Below are 19972 nucleotides of genomic sequence, written 5' to 3'. Positions count from 1 at the left end.
TAAGCAGCTAGCATTTTGTTATAACATTATTAGCTTTTTGTTTAACAGTGCACTTGGATTTGTGGCCTAGGGTGAGTTTTGAGAGCAAGGGGTGAAAAGGTGTTTTCTCCAAATATCTTTATTGAGTTTTTGGAATGTTGTCATTAAATGGGGTTTTACTGTATTTTAACTTTGCTTTTCATGGGTAAGCTGTGAACAGACAAAGGGAAAATTTCAGTGATGCAGCAAGACCTTTAATAGACTTTTGCATGATTTATTGATGTAGATATACTGTAAATAAATGGACATTAAAGGGCAAATAAAATGTTTTTTCTTTAACAGACAATTAGGAAATGAACAGTATAAATAGAACACAGTCATCACCACTTTATTTTATGTAATTTCAATCTACTGTCAAATTCTTTTCATATACAAATTCACCTTGTCTTGTAATCTTGAATACTTAGAAATCTTGCATAATGAAACATGTTATTTACATTGTGGATGACTCACAAATAATTACAAATAAAAGGTATACAAAATGATTAAAATATATCATTACATGAAAAGCAAGGAAGATATAGTAGATGATCTGATTAACTATAAATGCTTACATATTGGTACATATATTTCTAATCTGAAATTACTAGATGATATATTTGATGATTTTGATCAGTAATACTGGTTCTTATGCCTGCACTACTGGAGAGGAAGCAATATTTCCAGATATAATGAGCCACTTAGGAAACTATGAAACTGCATAGGATGAAATGTAGTCATTTTAGAAAACAAAAATAAAATATTTGACATTGTAAAATATAAGCAGTTTAATTCATGCCATACAGATACATCATATATTAAACCAATACTGTAATATGGCATTTTAAATAAACCATAACAGAGCTAAAATTTTAAAAATAAGCAATTCACATGGCATTTGTATCATAAAACAGCAGATATACAGTGTTATTTACATTGCAAACCAAAGAGAGAGTAACCCCATGAAACTGCAGCAAATTGATCAAAACATTAATCACAGACCTGATTCATAAAATACATAGGAATGTATATAGAATGTATGGAAAACCAAGTCCTTAGATATCTGAAATGCTGCATTAGATACTAGGTGTGTGGCTCCCATCTACAGCCACCCAATGAGGTATGGCCGCAGTCCTTCCATCCTTGCTCGCAGAAAAGTTTGCAGAAGGCCTAGCCAAAGCACACTACACGTATTTGTCTTCAGTGGGCTTTGACCAAGGGTCCCAGCATCCTTTATGCTACCTGTTCACTTGAGCACATGCAGGACTGCAGCCGAAATGGCCCATGTAACCAACCCTGAAACCCAAATGCAGGATAGGGGAAAGCGCTTTCTTCTGCCGATGTGGGATGTTTTACACAAAAAAGTGCCAGACTATGGTTCCATCTATAGACTAAGCATTACCCAGCAAATATAACACTTGCAGAATCAGACCACTGACGTTTTGTGCAGCAGCGAGTGTAGGATAGGGCTTCAAAGCTTTTGCAGACTTTTAGCCCAAAGACTCCTATTAGCTGTGATAGAAGTCATGTGGTTTTGCTTTGCAAGGATTATCAGGAGGTAGGAAGTCTGCAGTTGTTCAGAACACCAGGTTTCTGACATAGCAGTATTGACCAAGGTTTTCACTGCACTGTAATAATCTACTTTATTAGTAGATTTATTAGGTTTCTGAACCAATTTATTAGGTTCAGAAAAAAAACACGAATCAGTCTGATTCACGGTAACATTCAAAATTCCTATCACAAAGCCTTGCTGGAAAATGAACCTTACTTGCAGAATCCTAGCATAGTTATTTGGATATAGACCATTTCAGCAATGAACCTTTAAACAATGGTTATTAAAAATGACAGTCACTTCTTGACCCATGGCAGTGTCAGAGCTATTCAGAATAAAATTTACCTGCGGCAACTCAGAAACAACTCCCATGGGACAGATGATCAGTGCTGACAATTGCATTTGAATGGTGCTGGTTCCACACATGGTGATGGCAAAAAAGAGGGCTGAAGAGAACATAAAGTTTGATAAATGAGCTCTGCCTCACCATCCCCTTCACCTTCCTTTCTTTTTTTTCTTATTGTTCAATATATTTTTCATGAAATAAGAGAGAGTAAGTGGTGAAAATCATGTTATCCTGCCAATGTTTGAAATTCCAAATGCTGCAACTTCCACATTTTCCTCAGGATTTGCCAGACTGAAATTCATGACTATGTGTTTGCGCTAGCTGAGTAGTGTATCAACATGTGTTGTACTTAAACACATCAACTCTATGGCACATGAGGTGAGTCCAGTGCACTTGCGCACTTGGTCTGCCCCTAGCAGTAAATCCAACATATCCACACAAAACTCTGCACCTGAGATACAGAATTGTTCTCCACATGTATAGTGTGGCCTTTCATCCAGGATTTCCAGATATCCAGCAGCCCAGTCAGGGCTATTGATCTGATTGGACCAAGAGATATCAAAAACAGGCAAAAATGGTACCACAAAAGTGGTAAAGCAGGAGCTGGTTCATATGGTAGAAGGGGAAGGGAATGGGTGCAAGCTCTCTCCACATGTGAAAACTAGAATAATAGAAAGATATAGAATTACACTAACTTCTTGCCTTTTTAAATGATGGGAGAATAATAGTAAATACAGTCTGGATGGTATCTTGAGCACCTGGCAGCATAACTGAACTCGTACTTTTCCTATCATATTGTTGCAGCTCTTAAAAAAACAAGCTCTGTCAATGATTTACAATGTATAATCTATACCTATGACAATGAAAGTCAAACAGTTTGGATGGAGTTGGCCGCTGGATTGCATTTACTAATGATTTGGATAAAAAATACTTTTTTTGCTGTCCTTCTGTTAGCTTCAAGTGAGAGTATGTGAGAGAAGAAATAAACATCTTCTGAGCAACTGTTATGCCTATCAGCAAAATTTAATGAAAAAAAAGAACTCACTAACTTCCCTACTGTATCACTTTTTTAAATGAGTACACACATTTCTTATGTGCTAAATCTCTAGATTTACTTTAATATTCTGTCTTATTTGATCACCTTTTCAGTGACTTATCTTTGAAATGTATAACAGAGGTATCCTTGTCACAGCCAGGAACAAAATGTTCTTCAGTAGAGTTTACTTAGAGGAATATTGTTTTCTGGGTATTATTTTACTAATATCACAAAAAGTAATTAATGTGAACTATGTACAAATGGACTAGGTCAAATAGACAGAGAACTGACTGCTTTGAATGAAACCCATATGATTTATTTATTTCAAATCCAGATAATTTCTCCATTACATTTGACTTCCAGATGAAATGGGAAGCAGAAATGAGTACACTTTTTGATGAAAGCTGGTGCCAGTGTCCATGGCAAAAGCTTCATAGAATAGGTCTGTTAGAATGACTCCAGGAACTTTTTATATGAGAGAATGAATAAGAAATATACGATCTTCATTGCTTATTCAGCTGAACTTTGAGGGGTTTTTGTTGTTTTACTGATCACTAATAACTCATAAATGAGATTTTGGATTTATTTATCTTTATGAATCAGGTACTGTGTAAAGGTCATGCAATAAAATAGCTCATTACTTTTCAATTTCAAATGCATTTATGGGGAATCATAGTAGGATGGAGCTCACCACAAGATAACTAGAAGCATGAGCAAGGAGTATTTGTTGAACTGAAATGCTATTGTTAGTATTTAGACGAGGCAGAACTTCTTTGCTTGGTCCTGTGAAGAACAATAAAACCTGTATTTCATTTATAAACATTTATATGAGTACTAGCCTAAAACTAGAGGCATTGAAATAGAAGATGTATAGTATATTGTATATTGCTTTCCTTATAGAGTGTACCTTATGTTTCTAATATGGCAACAAACAAGTAAAATTTTTTAGGACAAACTAAAAGGACCTCATTATAACAAACAACATTATAGCAGGTCACACTATGAAAGCAAGATGTGAAGTAACAAAGCAGTGCAGGCATGTTATTAAAAGACAGTTTGGGGTGTTCTTAGTAGGCTGCTTCATCCTTGTAGTCTCTGTTAACAACATGCCTGCATGAGTTTTGTAAAGTTTGTTCTTCTTGTTTGAGGCCTTACGTGGCTTTGGAAAAAGGAACAGTATAAAAGGCAAACTGCTTGCCCCCATTCTGCAGGAATCATATCACCAAAGCTGGCTTGAAACGAAGCAGAAAGAGAAAATTAAGAAATATCAGCAGACGCTGAATAGAAGGCGGCCCTTTAACAAACTTTTTGTTTCTTCTAAAGAAGGCCCAGGTTATTGGCACTGCTTGAATTTGCTAGAGGAAAGTAACTTCTTAGGAAGAGATTCAGGACAGACATTCACTGATCTCTGTAGCCTGCAAGACTTACAGATAGCATCTGCTTTTCTGTTTCCCTGGAACGCATGGGGAAAGACCCCTCGCTGCCTGTGGCGGCCTGTGTAAACAATAACTCACAAAATGGCGGTTTTAAAACAAGAAGAATAAACTTTAGAGTACATTTTGTCAGAAGCTCATCAGGTCACAGCCATCAAGATATACATTCTAGTATAGGAAGAGCAATACAAATGTTAAAGCTTTTAAGACCATATGTAGTTCACTGCACACACAACTTTCCCATGGCCTACACATATGGCACATCAATTTATTACATAGACTCATGTTCCCAGAGAGGGATTAATACTGAATTCTGCTATGTTGTACTGGTGCTGCGGCCTTGAATCATTCTTGTTCAGTGACACAACACAGGTTTGGTTAGCACATTTATTATGCCCTTCAACTGCTCCCAGTTAAAGACATAAATGACAGAACCAAACTTTACTGTTTTGTTTTCAAGTAGATAAGTCTTTGGTTAGTGATAAATTCAGTTGGTCTGGGGAAGCAATCATAACTGACATAGTAGTTTTCTACCAGAGATACCTACTGCAACTTCCAGACAACAAAGACTGCCAAATGAATTCCAATAAGGAAACTGAAATGCAGCATGAGATAGTTTGTATGGACCCTGCCTCTTTTGGCAGGTGGATCTGTTTGCTGAACAGCTAGGAAAAGTACCCAGACTTGATCTTGCTATTTTTCTGTTGGTTTCAGTGTGGGAAGATCTTGGCTTAAAGGATTTGCTAAGCTATTCTGTCCAAACGTGAGCTCACACTAAACGTCTAACCTGCCACAGCCCTTCCCGGTAGAATGCAGCCTCCTGTTTTAAAATAATATCCAGATTTACCTGGTACTAAAATTAATTTCTTAGTCATCAAGTTGACAGAAATGTCTAGAGACACCATCTTATTCCTCTGCTTATTACTGAAAAGGAAATACTGTCATTAATTAATTTATCCTCATCTCCCTAAGAAATTGTAAACAAACTGCTTCAGTCCATAAACATCACAGTGCTCTAAACCCTGATAGAGCTCTAGTATTATTTAATGATATCCAATATTATTTTAATGCTATGTGTCCTCTGTTAATAGTGCAAGGTTGTTATCTTGTTACTTAGTGCAGAATGCTTGTACAGTTCCTATCCAAGCCTCTTCAGAGAAACTTTACAGGACACTAAAATAATACTACAGAAGTACACAAAAAGTGTTTGTACTCAGGAGAGTTTGGTCTAGCTCCACAGGTTTGCAGACATTGCAGGGGTAGAGGGGGGCAATCTTCATATTAAAAGTACCAAATATTTTTATCCAACTTGCAAAATAGAGAAGTTTGAAATCAGACAAGCAGCAGCTCCCAGGGTTCAGAAAGCTGAGTAAAAATTGCACTGCACTGAACAGCTCTGCTCTGAGCAACCCATTGACCGCCCATATGTGACTGAAAATTCCCACTGCTCATGGACTCAGGCAAATACCCCTCTTCCTTCAATAATCTGAGATTTTCACTCATACCTACAACTTAGCTCTGCATATGTTTGTGCCTTTTATTGGAGCTGTTTGTAAGCACATCAGACAGGGACTAGTCCTCAGGTTTTACTCTGGCAACACTTTAATTAAAGGGAAAAGCCAAAAGAGGCAACTAAGGCATCAAAGATTAATCATCCTTTAGAGTTACCTGCAGAGGAAATTAAGACTAGCCTGAACAAATCGCCAATTAAATCACTGATTTCACCATTGCATCAGGCTCCTGGAAGGGAGTGAAAGATTGAGATCACTCCAGAAGAAGCCTGAGGTTGACCTTCGTGATTTTTCCATTAGATGGGAGAGGCAGGATCACAGGGGTAGCAGCTAGCAAATTGTTATCAGTCTTTCTTGGTGAGATATTGCATGCAAAGTACAATTAATTCTCAAAGGTTTTGGGAAGAGACTGAACTATGACTTGATAGGCTCAGGCTGTGAAGTTCATGCCAACAACACTGGCTTGTTTTGCAAAAGTTTCTCATAATCACAGAGTTACCCCACTGAAAGAAATGCAAATCACAAAAAGAGCTTTAGTAGCATTCAGTTCTTTCTTTGAAGTTGGATGGGGGGCTGAGCAAATTGGCAAAGCAAATAAGGAGATTATTTGTGGTTGTGAAACATTGTTTGGCCTCTCCATTCCAAGACACTGGTGGTGTAAGACAGTTTGACATTTGTGTGACGCACCAGTATATTGGACAATCAGACTACACACAGTCTCTTCAACACACTGTGGAACACTCAAAAGAGTAACTGCTGAATTTTAGTAAACTGAGAAAGGTTGAAATCAATTCAAAACAGGATATAAAGTTAGTACTAGCAGTGGAGCCCACTGCATTTGGTAAAAATAGCGTAAGTTCTCTTACAACACTCCTCTGAAAAATTCCTAGCTGTATTATTAATCTCCGGGCCCTAATATGGCAGTGATTAATACTAGAGTTTTCTCGGCTGTAGGGCTGATGATGATCATGCATCCCACCAAAGCAAAGATGCATGCCAAGAATGCATGATGTGGTTTAAAGCAATCCCTAGAATAGGTGATAAAACTATCTAGTGTCCTAAGATCACTGTCAGATTCTTTAATGTCCACTCAGCTGAGGGGCATGTATTTTGTATTTTTTATTCCTATTTTTCTGCACATTTAACCAGTGATATTATGTTCTATAAAATATAAAGTATGCCATGAAATGTGTGTGTGAAGAACAGGATGTACAATGCAGATAACTACCGGTCCTGCTTGTCCTGTCATTTCTGTTTCACAACCAAACCTTAACACTGGAGTAATACTGGTGCACCGTTGAATGCCAGACAAATGGTATTAATGGTAATTAAATACCAAATTCAAGATGACTACTGGTCTCTCTTAGAATCACTTAAAGTCAGTGATGACCAAAGACTTCTACAAGCACAGAATTTGCAAAAAGGACTCTAATTTATAAGGTATCTAAAAGACACTCAGCATAAATACTTTACAAATATTTTTCACAGTGATTTGATTCTCTGATATAAGTTATTATTTATACCCTACACTTTTGAGTGCTTCAGACCTGAAATGCACAGATTTTATAAAAGGTGCAGTGAGCAGAAAAGACATGCACAACAGAAAAAAATTTTAAAGAGAGCGGTGAAGATTATTCCTGAACTATACAGAGGTTTAGCTTCTGAATATAAGAGAAAAAAAGAATTCCTGAAGTCATAGTACAAATTGCATGGAGATACTGCTAGCCCTGTCTTCTGCTTAGACTGAACCTATACCTTGCAAAACTTTTACCTTGAAGTAACTGGCTGAGGTTCACTGAGGTTCCCTATCTGCAGTTGATTGCTACTTCCTCAAGAGCATACACAGTAGAGTGGAACTGCCCTGCTACAGAGAATAAATAACTGAAGAAGAATGAAGAAAAAATAAGTGTTTCTAATTTTTCTAAAAAAAAAACCATGCAAGAAGTAACACTAATCACAAAAATCCTGGCAAAAAAGAAATATGTTTAAAATATAAATGGTTGATGTAATCAAAAATAATTATCCACTTTTTAGTAAAGATATGCTGAGGTTTGAAAAGTTGTTTCCGTCATAATTCTCACATTAGAGCTCAGCTTTGGGAGGGTTTTTTTTTTCAGTTGAATAAGTTTGACCATAAACCATTAACGCCCTTGGTTAATAATGGTAATGGTAAAATGCTAAGCCAAACTATCTGCTTTTTCAGGATTGAAATAATAGCTTTATCATAATGGCTTTCACTGCCTAACTTTAGGTATACGATTTTGAAATGTTTGTGGCTAAACTGATTAGGCTGATAAAGTAGCAACTGCAAGCTGGACCTGTAAGGTGAATAAAACAGAATCAAGAATAAACATTGGCACTCTTTCAGTTGATAATTCAGGTTATTTTTAGTGTAATTTCAGGAGTAGTTTGCTTTGGGTTGAGCATTTTTTGTTGCTTTTTTTCCAGATGTTATGACATTTTGATTTACCTTCATCTCTGTTACTGAATCCAGGCTTCTCTGCCAAGCCCATAGAGTGTCTATTTTTAGCTCTGTGAACTACTAATCCAGTTCCTCTGACAAATGCAATTTGTTGGAAGAAATGACTAGTGTTACGTTGTCTCAGAGCTATGAGCCCATTTGACAAACTAGCTTCTTAGCTGACCTTTAAAGCAAGAGAGAATAATGGGCCTGCAATTCTGCAGGGTTTGGATTTCATGACTACAGCAGCGGGTATGAGATGGGATGCCCCTACTGCAGAAGTTTGCCTCTTTGTTTTGTTTTCCTGGTAATTACAGAAACTGTTTACTGCACATGGAAAATCTGCAAGTTTTCTCAGCTCTTCGGGACAATACTATTTCTAATTTCATTTCTCTGGAGAGAATGACAGTTTGCAGTGCGGAGGACTGCATACTATCACTTCTTCCCAAGAAGTACTTTCCCACGGCCTCCCTAACCAGGACTGCAGTGGAAATCTCCACAGATGTCTAAGGACCAGAATGGCAACAGCAAACAGCACAGAGAAGTATGCAAGTCATACAGCCGCGCAGCAGCTAGAGCCCATATGCTTCCCACTCACTTGAGGTTCAGACCAGGTCAAGACCCTTTGAATCACTGGTTGCAGTGAGGGCCCTTGCTCCTGATGTGTTCCTCTCCGTGTCTGCATTTTCTGTTCTTTCCTATCATGTCTTCCCATTCGTACTGGCAGTGATTTCATCTCACCTACAGCACGGCAGCTAACCTAAACTAGTCCTCCACTTTCACACTGAGTTAAATCTAGGCCTTACCCAACATGATCCGATTGCCATTTTTGCAAAAAGTGCTTGGTGAAATCCTGCTGTCTTTGAAATTAACTATAAATGCCTGTTGGCTGCAAGTGCTTTTGAGAAGACCATATACAGGACTGTTTCTTGAAGAAACAGTGTGAACACTAGACTGTATTGTAGACTATGTTTCTTTTTATTATGATACAACACTCTTCGAAACATGCTTTCACTTTCAAAACTATTCCTAAACTGTATTTGCTTACAAAGCAGAAAAGCTTCACTTTTTGTTAAGTGCTAATATTAAAATACCATATCTCTACATACTTTTTAAAGGCATTCTTACCATAGCCTCCAAATTTCCACAAGTTGGTGAAGTACCTCACTTGTAAAGTTTCCTACCTACTGAAAGGTTTTGTATTCACTGCCTGAATTCATTGAGAAATTCTGAGTCCCACCTCTAGAAAAGTCAAACCGTAGAAAAAAATGGACATTCTTCCATTGCTTTTTTCTTTTCAATTTTTAGACTTCCCTTTTTCCTTATAACTTTTCTGTGCAACTAGAGACTGAACTCTTTATTTAAAATACAAAGCAACTTTCCCTCCTCCTAAAATAGTGCATTTCTCCTGCAGTTCCACTAAAACTCTAAGGATAATGGACTCTCAAACTCATCATGATACCATGAGAGTTCATGAGATTATGTACAGCACTTTCTTGCATTCTGCATCACACCCAGCGTATTTTCTGGGTCATAGAGCTTCCAAATAAAACTAAGAATCAGCAGCATGTCTACTCACAGCAGCTCTCTCTCATACACACATACTTTCCTCACTTTCTTCAGATGCTTTCTCCTTGTTGACTTACCCATACACTCTCGGACTTGTGAGAAGTTTCCAGAGGAGAATGCTTGCACTCCTAAGCACTGGCAAGGACTACTTGGCCCTGGAGTGTGAGATGTAATCACAAGCATATTTCAGACTCAGCTTACCCCAAACACTCCCACCGTGGATGAGCTGAATAGGATGGAGCTGGCTGGACAGCGCTTTCTCCATTAGGATCCCACAGAGCATTATAAAAGAAGGTTATGAGCCTCGTCCCCACTGAACACCAGAGCACTCATATGCTCACAGCAGCACATCTGGAAGCATCACCTTAAAAAAACTGCATAGGTTAGAAACAACTCTGTATTTCATCCTCCAGCACAGGCTAGCACTAGGAAAATGCACCTGTGCTGCTGGTCAGATATTTAGCATTTGCTTTCATACATCATTATAACAACATGTCAAAGGAATATAAATTATAGAGATTTATAATCCACATTTCCAAAACCTATTTGGGCACTCAGAACCTCAGGATTGTTCAGCAAATTTAGGCTTAACCTTCAGAAAGAGGTTATGTGTTTAAATATAGAAAATGGAATTGTGGAGTACGCCTCTTATGCGACTTTGAAAATTTTACCTCCTCCATCTTAGCCAATGCAAATAACCTGCATCAGGTAGACATCCTTTAAATGTACAGTTTCAGAATGATTTCAACCAATCAGAAATGCCACATAAATCTTTAAAATAAATATACATGTTCTTGCCTCCTTTCTCTTTTCCCTATGACCTGGTCTCTCAAGCAATGATTTACTTTTAAAAAAAACTCTCCTGGATAGCTGTTTATTCCTAACCATGTTCCTGTGCAATAAGCTCAGAAACCCTGATTTTAATGCAACAGTATGTTCCAAACTCATTAGGGAATGAAAAAATAATACCTTAGCGATATCTTGGTAATAAACAAATGCTAAGATAGATTAAACAGTACTCCTCCTTTCTGGGTATTAATCAATCTTAACATCAATTTATTGTTTTGTATAAAGGAGAATTTATCCATTACATATACCTGTCTTATTGCTGATATGTATCATTCCTCGGTATATTCTATATACATTGCAGGTACTGCTGTTTCTAGGGTAGCAGACAGGTCTGACTCAGAGGCCAGTCTTTTAGACACTCAGTTTACAACCAAAAGTCTTTTCTAATCCTATTCCATAGTTCTGATTTTGCCTTCCCTTACTTAAATAAGTAGCAATACATATTTTTAGAAAACTAACAAACAGAGAATACCTCACAAAATCAAAAGATTCCACTACACACTCTTCTCCCCTGGGGAAGAGGATGAAAGGACAAACAGTAATGACAGAGTATTACTGTGTCGTTTAATGTTCTGGTACAAGGCGCTTTGATAAGGTGATAGGTGTTGTACAAGAATCTACACAGAATATAATAGTATGGCTTAACTTATTGCTTCAAGAGTAGTCATTATGCAGTATTGCTAGGGAATAATTTTCTAGAGAACAGGTAGTTGAATGCAAGACCTTCTGCTAATGGAAAGTTAACTTTGAACCTACAAATTCACAAAAGCCAGAAAAATCTGTGTTAACAATAACTTGGTGTCTATCTCTCTGCCCTCTAGAATTTACACATTTTATACCATCCTTACTACAGAACAACTAACAAGGCTTTATTTAGGCATTCTGACATATAGCTCAGATGAAGGTAGCACAGAAATTTTGCTTAATTGGGTTAGGAGCTCAAAGCTCAAGAGCTTTGCTAAATCACAGTCCCAAAGGTATTCAGGAGCTGTCACTGGCAGCACTGATATCATATTACAGGGTTCAGACATCAGAAGGAAGAGATTTTCAGGACTGTAGCAGCCCCTGTTCTTCTCAGTCACTGTGGCTACCATAGCAAATCATTATTTATCCTGGGATATGCTTATGTATCCATTTGTCACTTAGTTTGATTCAACCTATTCCGGGCAATGCAAAACTCTGGAAAGCAGCCCAGACTATAAGGTTTGAGACACAGCATTTGGGCTGGAAAGAGTTCAATTTGGTAGGACTGATCTTGCTTATGACATTTAAAAAAATACATGTCTAGTCTAAGTTAGCTGTCTGTGGTCACTGAGAAACAATCACATTCAGGGATTTAGGTAGCCTTATGTTGCGTCTTGAACAGATGAGGCAAGCACCTGGAAATACTTACCTGACCCCCATTTTCAGAGGAAAATTGACTTTTGGAACACTTTTTTCATTGGGCTCAAATAAAGTCACTGAAGACATCACCCTATTTACACCATCTGCTGCAGGTCACAGGCATACAGGTACAGCAGGAACAGCAGAGTGGGTTATATGTGCACCTTAGCTGCCCCAGTTCATGCTCTGACTCGGCAATGAAAGCATGGATCGGAGCTAAAAAAATTTACTAGTGATTTACGTTAAGGTGCCAGACGGTCACCATGGGTGGATGACATATGGATATCCTCACATACTGTAGCTACCTCTGTTACATGTGCAGTAGCTTCTGGAGCAGAAGTGGGTCAGAGCTAAAGGCAGAAATGAACACACTGCTGCAGCCAGGTGAGCCAGCCTGTCCCTCCTGAAACCGCCCGCTCGGCTCCCTCCACGCTGGCCATGGGGCACTGAAGGAACAGACAAACATGTTCTGCCTCACTCTGCCTTTGGAAATCAAAATCCCTGGAGCAGATGGCTAGTTTAACACCTGCCTCCACTGATCTTTTTGTTAAGGCTGCCAACAGAGTTGCCACTTTGCATCATTTACTATATTGTCCTCTGTAAGGTGAACCACAGTCCACAGGGAAGCAGACTGAGACTCCTCCTGCTATTTTTCAGAGGCCGTTTTGTTGCTATAGTGACACAGTGATACTAACTTGGACCACGTATAACTAGAGGTTAATCTTTCTAAACTGCAGGAACAAGTAAGCTTCTGCAGAGGTGAATGGTTTGTGGCCTACAAACGAACTGCTACATTCCCTAGTTTCACTGTTTTGCTTGCTTTCTTGCATCATAGCCAAACCGCAAAAGATCAATCATGTATATGAGGCTAAACAGTTTATAGACTTTTGCTGTAAGGCTGCTCATGCATTGCGATTAATAAGATTGTTAAGGAGTATCTCTTAGCTACATGGTTAAATTCAGTGCTTACGGAAGTTAAAATTGGACATACAGTCCACTGACTTCTCCAACCAAATCTGCCAGCAACAATTTGCACTGCAGTCCTCTCCTCTGAAGATATGAGTGCCTGCTGTGTCACTGTAGCAGCATTGTCTTTACTGCAAATAGTAAGATCAGCCCTTTAAACCCACTTATTCTTTAGATGTAAGCAGCCATGTCAACAACAGAGGCTAACGAGAACAATAATTGGAATTACTCATTATGCGTGTCACATACAGGCTGCAAGAGGAAGGAAAGTAAAGTCTTTTCAACAGAAGAAGCATGACCTAGAGCAGGAAATAGCATGCAAGGTGATGGAAATATGAATAGTAGCAACAGCAGAGACTTGACAGGCAGATTAGCCCCTGCCTGTCAAGTCTCCTGCACACTCAGCATCTCCAGTTCATCCACAGGCTCTACCATCACTGGTATCCTCAACCTCAGTAAAGTGCTAAGAATAATGTATTCCCTTGAACGAAGTGAGCCAACCTCTTCTAAGTCTGACAAGCTTTCTTATGCTTCTTCTTTTGTTGCTAATTTAAGCACGTTTCTAATATTTTAATATATATATTACAAATATATAATTTTGCAAAAGGCCACCAGAACACAAAAACAAAGCCAGAAGCTGTGAGACTGCTTTAGGACGAGGAATTACCTCTCCTCAGTGAGCTCTGGGAGCTCAGCAGAGGTGTGGTAATAGCTTGAGACTGGAAGAGGAAAGAACACAGAAAATGCCAGAAGTTTGCAATACTGCTGTTGCATTACAGATACGTTGGCAGGATGGGTTGCATGAAGTAAGCAAGCATGACAGCTTGTGGAAGATGAAGAATCTGAAAGCAATCCAGCAGTTATACTTGCCCCAACAACTGATACAGATTTCATACTCATTTGTAATTCAATGCAATGACTATTTTTTCCTTCATTTTTTAAATCTGCTGGGAGAAGGATCTGTTCAAAGGAACAAATATATGATTTGAAATCGGTTAGTGGAGTATAACAAGTCTAAGTGTGGTGTTATGATACTTTTAAAGGTATGCAACATGCCATGATACTGTACTGTTGGCTTTATACAGAAAAAAATAAAAGAGAGATGTTAATGGAAAACAGAGAAAATGTGGTTACACTCCAGATAATTTTGTTGGACATGATAGGTAACACCAAAAGCATAGGAAGAGATTTCATTGTGAAACGGCATATGCACACAGCTGAACCTGATAGGACCTGATATGGTCACATTATCAGGTCAGTAGGACCTGATAATGACGCAACTGCAGGGATCTCTTCCTCAGAATAGGCAATTCCCATACAAGATTTCCTACATCTTAAAAGCTTTGGTTTTCTGTTTGAAGAGGCAAGTTTCCAGGCTCCAAAATGCCTTTCCAAACAAACTCAAATCTGAAACTGGATGTGGGAATGAGCAGTGAAGCCAAAACCACAACCACAGTTAATGACTCTTTGGGATTAAAAAAACCAAAATCCTGTGGGAGCCTACAAAGACAACCAGGCTTCTAGAGTCCTGACTTAGCAGCAACTCTCCCATGTAATGGCTTTTGTCTTTGTATGGCAGATATTACCACAGTGATGTAGAACATAATTTAATCCACCACTCTACCACTTCCATCACCATTTTCTTCTGACCCTGAGTTCCTGACCAGTTTGCGCTGCATTACAGAAGAGCCTGTGTGACGGGGAGCTTCAAGCAAAAGGAGAAATCTTACACAAAATCTAAAGAACTGCTCTAGGGAGCCTACCGTTGTCTCTGGCTACTTAGGCCTCATGACTTTTGTAAGGGAAGTTGGCTGCTGGGTCAACATCTGTGGTAAATCCATGATTTCCGCTCCTCTGACCTTAGAGCAGAGAGAGGCCGCAGAGAACAAGTCCGTGGCAAAAAGACTGACGAGCCCCAGCTAGGTTCCTCGCATCCTCCTCCCCTCGTCCTGTACAGACCATATTCAGTAGATCTCCTCACTCTGCACCTTTACAGGGGGAGGATTTGGTTCTCACAGAAACTCAAGCCAGGAGATGTTGCTGCTTACAGCTAAGTGAATAAATGGATGTATAAATTCTAAATCAGAGGCACAACAGGCCACCTCCTTTATAGATCAAAGGGAAGTTGCAAGTATACTGCGAACTTTCTGCACCCATTTCAGCACCGCTTTTCTACCTGCCCACCTCATCATCCCAAGGAAAAAAGTCTGAGAACCCAGAGCCACTTCTTTATTTATGGAAACAATACCAGACAAATGAGAAAGTTTCCTCTTTCACCAAAAGGAAGCATTGCTGGAGAAATGTTGTCTGACTAGCATCTGAGTTCACAGCATCAGCCTTGCTAATAAATTTCATTTCGCTTCATAAAGGTGTCCAACAAAATAAATTTGTAACCTAATATTACAGGCAGCAGATACAGCTACTAAGGTAAATAGTGCTGAGAATTTGTTTCACACTTTTCTCTCATGCTGAGCTAGAAAAATGTCTCTAGAGAACCCACAGTTTTTTATTAACTTCGCTTGTCATAACACAGAAGCAAATAACACAATACTTAGCATCAGTGCTGAAGTTTTGGGCATGTTACCTTTACAGACGCTTATAAAAAGCAGAGCCTGTATATTCTTATACAGTGAATCTAGTCTAATTCAGGGAGCTAGCTGATTTATTTGCAAACACTGTCATTGTCTCCATGGTGATGCTGACACCAATTTTTAGTTTTTGTACTGATCTCTGTGATTATAAATTCCCTTACAGTATAAATTAGTCACTTGAGGGGATGCAAGAGGAGATGCTTCTCCTACTTTCTGGATGGCATTTGCTAGTGGAATTAGAATGACTGTTTCATCATTTATCCTGAAAAAGGATCTATCTGGATCAGCCACAGAATTAACCTAGATGTTTTGGTTTTGGCAAGTGCGAGAGACAGGATATTGAGCTACAAGCTTTGGGTCTGAACCTCTGCGTTCTCTTCATGGAGGACTGTGGGTGGTGTGAAGAAAAACAGAGTTTGGCCAGAGAGATTAGTGATCTCACATCAATACCTATTGCACAATAAGGATATTGCCAGCAAAGTCAGAAGGAAATCTCAAAGTATTAATGCCTATTAGAATAATTTTTACTCTGGGAAATTAGGCAACAGTACCAAAATCATAGCTGTTAGCTAGGAAGTGGTGTAGATAAATTGGAGCTTTGCTCCATTTATGATTTGTGCATGTGTCACTAGTGTTCCCTGGAAAAAATGCATGCTACATCCCATGCACCTGCAAACTTATGGCTATAGGCTAAAATTTGTCCTCCTATTCAGGAAAATCTCAGATCTCTAGTTTGGATAGAAATTCTGCCACCTCAAGCTCAAAGAGTCTTCATGAAGTCATTTTTTAGATAGACAATAGAGCTGCAAAAGCTTTTATCAAAGCAGACAAGATGAAATCCTCTAGTCCCAGGGATGCTCTGATATCCATTAGAAGAATTGTTAATATTAGTTTTTCCTCTAGAAAGCGAGGGAACTCCCATTTAAGTAATACTCTGGGCTAAGTCCCACACAGCTACCCTTGTCAGGCATGAAAAACTATAATGAGTTAAGATATACTCTACATGCTGAAGTCTCTGTGGGTTCAAGGTGGTCCTCTCTCATCCAGTCAGGCTTCACGGAAAGGAAGCCTGAAACACTTTCAGGAATGCTGCACTTGCTCATCCCTGCATGGAGTACTGCCACATGGGAGAATTACGGCACTGTTGTTCCCTCCACAGAAAGATGTAACTGGATAATTTGGACACATGGTGAATGTTATTTACTTAGTTTAAAAGGTACCTCAAGCTTTGACTACTAAATCCATAAGTACACCTCTAATTTCTCATCTGGATTATAAAAATACTGAGCTTCTCATGCCTTCTAGTGCTGTTGAGAATCTTATCTTTGATTTCAGTGAGCTCTGATCAAGCCCATTTAAAGCTATGCTGCCTCAGTATCACTGCACAAATTTTAACTAATATGCTGCTTAATGCAAAAGCAGAACAACATTGACCCGCTGAAATAGGACCCCAAGGGGAGTATGCTTGCAGAGGAAAATTGACCATCATTATTTTTCAAAAGAAAAACCTGAGACATGAACACTGCCTGAAAATGTGCCTCCTGGAGGATCCAGTAGGCAGATCCGGATCCAGATCTTGTTTCAACTGGAATCATTGAAGACAATAAAATTATATGAATTTTCACCAGCAAAGAATTAGCCTTTTATTTTTATCGACATGGACTCATCTAAAGCTTGAACTGCAATTTGCATTGAATCTGGGAAAGTATTTTTACCCTCTGCTCCCCTCTTTCCAGCAATTTCTGGTCTACCTCAGATAAAGCAGAGGGCCTTTCAGCCAGTCCAGCAACAGAGGAAACTTCCAGATGAGCATCATTAATAACACAGGATTTTCAAAAACCTTCTAAGTGGTGTAGGAGCATAAGTCCCAATAAAAACTGGGGAAAAGGAGTATCCAGGGAGTTTCCGATGTCTGCTGGACTCTCTCCGAAGAACTTTTCTCATCATGAAATTTTTCATGAAAGTCCTTGTGCAGGACTTCTACCAAAAATCAATTTGGCTGATAATTTGGTGTGAAGCAAGTCCCACTGTGTAAAGGAGAATTTTTTGTTTTTCTGTCAATACACTGATCTTTTACCCTTTGTTTTCATTGTCCTGGAAAGACCGGAAACACAGCACTGTAGGACAAATACCAAACATAACTTTATATAAGCAAGATAATGCTCATCTAAAGCTTTAGCATAAACATCAGGTAAAGAGATTAACCAAAGTGTTTTCTTCTGTAAAATATTGATATTGTTGTTGACAAAAAAGTCAAAGAAAATGACTTCTTCCCACTTGTATAACAATAAGCTTTGATAGGTAGAATATATGAAATATACAGGAGCTTTCTGAAAAGCTATCTAAGCTCACTCAGCTTACAGTATGTGGAATGTAATTATCCAGAAAGTGAAATATGTATAAAAATAGGTAAAATCCCTACAATATTTGTACTGAATTGTAATTCCTCCTGCCAGGAAGGTTACAGCAACTCTACAGTATATGTATGAAATGTTTGTTCATAAAGTTAAAAAACATCATTAAGTTACTGAAGAACACATTAAATGTAGGAATGCATAATCAGAACTGACTCTCAATTCTGCTTAGCTGGTGCAAATCTACGGAGAACCATCACCATTTCTGAACAAAACAAAACCAACCTCTAAGTTGAGGGTTGGTTTTTGTTTGTTTTTGTTTGTTATAAAGGGGCCAGACTGAAATTTATGAACAAAATTCCTCTGGAAGTGGAAGTACATTGTGTAATTACTTTTTTCCCTATCTCCACTTTGTTTACTGGCGGCAGTCACCCACCTTTTAAAATGATTATTGCCTGACATTACATGGAACTTTTACTGCTTGTTCAAAACAAGGCAGTGAAATAGAAAGAACCTCCAACTCCCCTGTCATGACCCAGTTCTGGGCTTGTGCTTTTTTGACGAGTCTTTGATCTGCAGCAGGCCTCATAGGCTAGTCTCCCGGAGGAACATGGTGCCAATGTTGTAAGAAACCTTTCTCACTCTGGCAGATGTGATGGAGGGTTTTGGCTGCTTCTGACCACTTCTGACCTCAAGGAAGTAACAGATCCCAGGAATTTCCTTTGGAAAGTTTTCTGGAAGCTCTTCACGGGAACGAGGAATAAAAATAAAGTTGTCTTCCTTTTTCAAAAGCCTATAAAAAAGAAAATAGATGGATATTAAAGACTGTAAAACACAGTCCAGACACATTTGGAAGAGATTGGTCCCATGGAGCCCCAAATGAAATGAGCTGCAAGTATGTAACATCTAAAATTTCTTAAGCCAGGCTCCCCAGCTGATATAAATCAGCTTGGCATCATCAACTTCAAGGAGCTCTGTTGACTGAGATCAGCTGAGGAGCTGGCCCAAATAAATATTTCACTGAAAATCAGCGTCAGCTTTTAGAAAGTCATGTAGCCAGAAAGGGAACCAAATTCGTAATGATCGTTATCCATAATGTATCATTTGGCTCACTTAAAGCACTGTAGTCCTGCCAATTGTGCAGAAATGAACATTTCAAATTGAAGACTATCTCTCAATCTTCTGCTGAAAAGTAGGAACAATGGTGACAATGTTTGGGAAGCTCTCACAAGTAGAAGCAGGGTGGTCAGTTTGCCCCCTTCTCATATGTAGTGTATTGTATTTCATAAAATTCATAATTACAGTGAGATGGCCCAGAGAAAATACAGCTTCAACAAGAAACAAAATCAAATCTGGCACTATCCATCAAAAGTACCTGTGAGTTTAATCTGAGGCAGCTGGGATCAAAAAGAGAAGCAGGATCACAGAAGCAATGAAGCCATACCCACTTTCCTCCAGTCTGGCCCAAACAAGCGATACAAGGTCACAGATCTGACTCTATTGCCTTTTGCCATTTGTAGTTTTCCCCCATAACAGAGAAGTGTCTGTCTGGCTACATCTGATAGTTCAGTGCCTTTTCAGCAATTATCTTCCTTGAAACAAGTTAGAGTTGTAAAATAAAGAAAATAACTCCACACATTTTCTTTTTGTTTCCAGTTAATTAAGCCAGGGGCATTCAGTCCCTTGAAGAGGTGAAAAGACCAGTTTTGAAGTCATGGTAAATGCTGAGCACAGTTGGATATAAGAAAGTAGTCTGCAGCTTCTCCCCTCCCTTCTTTCTCTCAATCAGTCTTATCTGAAGCTCAGAAACATCAGTCGAAGAACCTTGTTAGCTTCTCAGTGAGTTTTGTAATAGGTTGTTTATCTAATGGCTCCAAAGCTGATTTCTGCTAAGTAAATAAAT

General features: G+C 38.7%; 1 protein-coding gene across 1 annotated transcript in view; it reads right to left on the bottom strand.

The window, feature by feature from the left end:
* Positions 1-342: 342 nt before the first annotated feature.
* Positions 343-19972, bottom strand: part of GUCY1A2 (guanylate cyclase 1 soluble subunit alpha 2) — a 179626-nt gene continuing 159996 nt past the window's right edge. Inside the window, exon 8 of the mRNA XM_064505070.1 lies at positions 343-18862. Coding sequence (XP_064361140.1) covers positions 18655-18862 — 208 coding nt within the window. The 3' untranslated portion in view covers positions 343-18654. The remainder of the gene's footprint in view (positions 18863-19972) is intronic.

This window comes from Dromaius novaehollandiae, chromosome 1, assembly GCF_036370855.1.
Source record: "Dromaius novaehollandiae isolate bDroNov1 chromosome 1, bDroNov1.hap1, whole genome shotgun sequence".
Classification (NCBI taxonomy): Eukaryota; Metazoa; Chordata; class Aves; order Casuariiformes; family Dromaiidae; genus Dromaius; species Dromaius novaehollandiae.
Note: the sequence above shows the minus strand (reverse complement) of the source record. Positions and strands in the feature narration are given on the sequence as shown.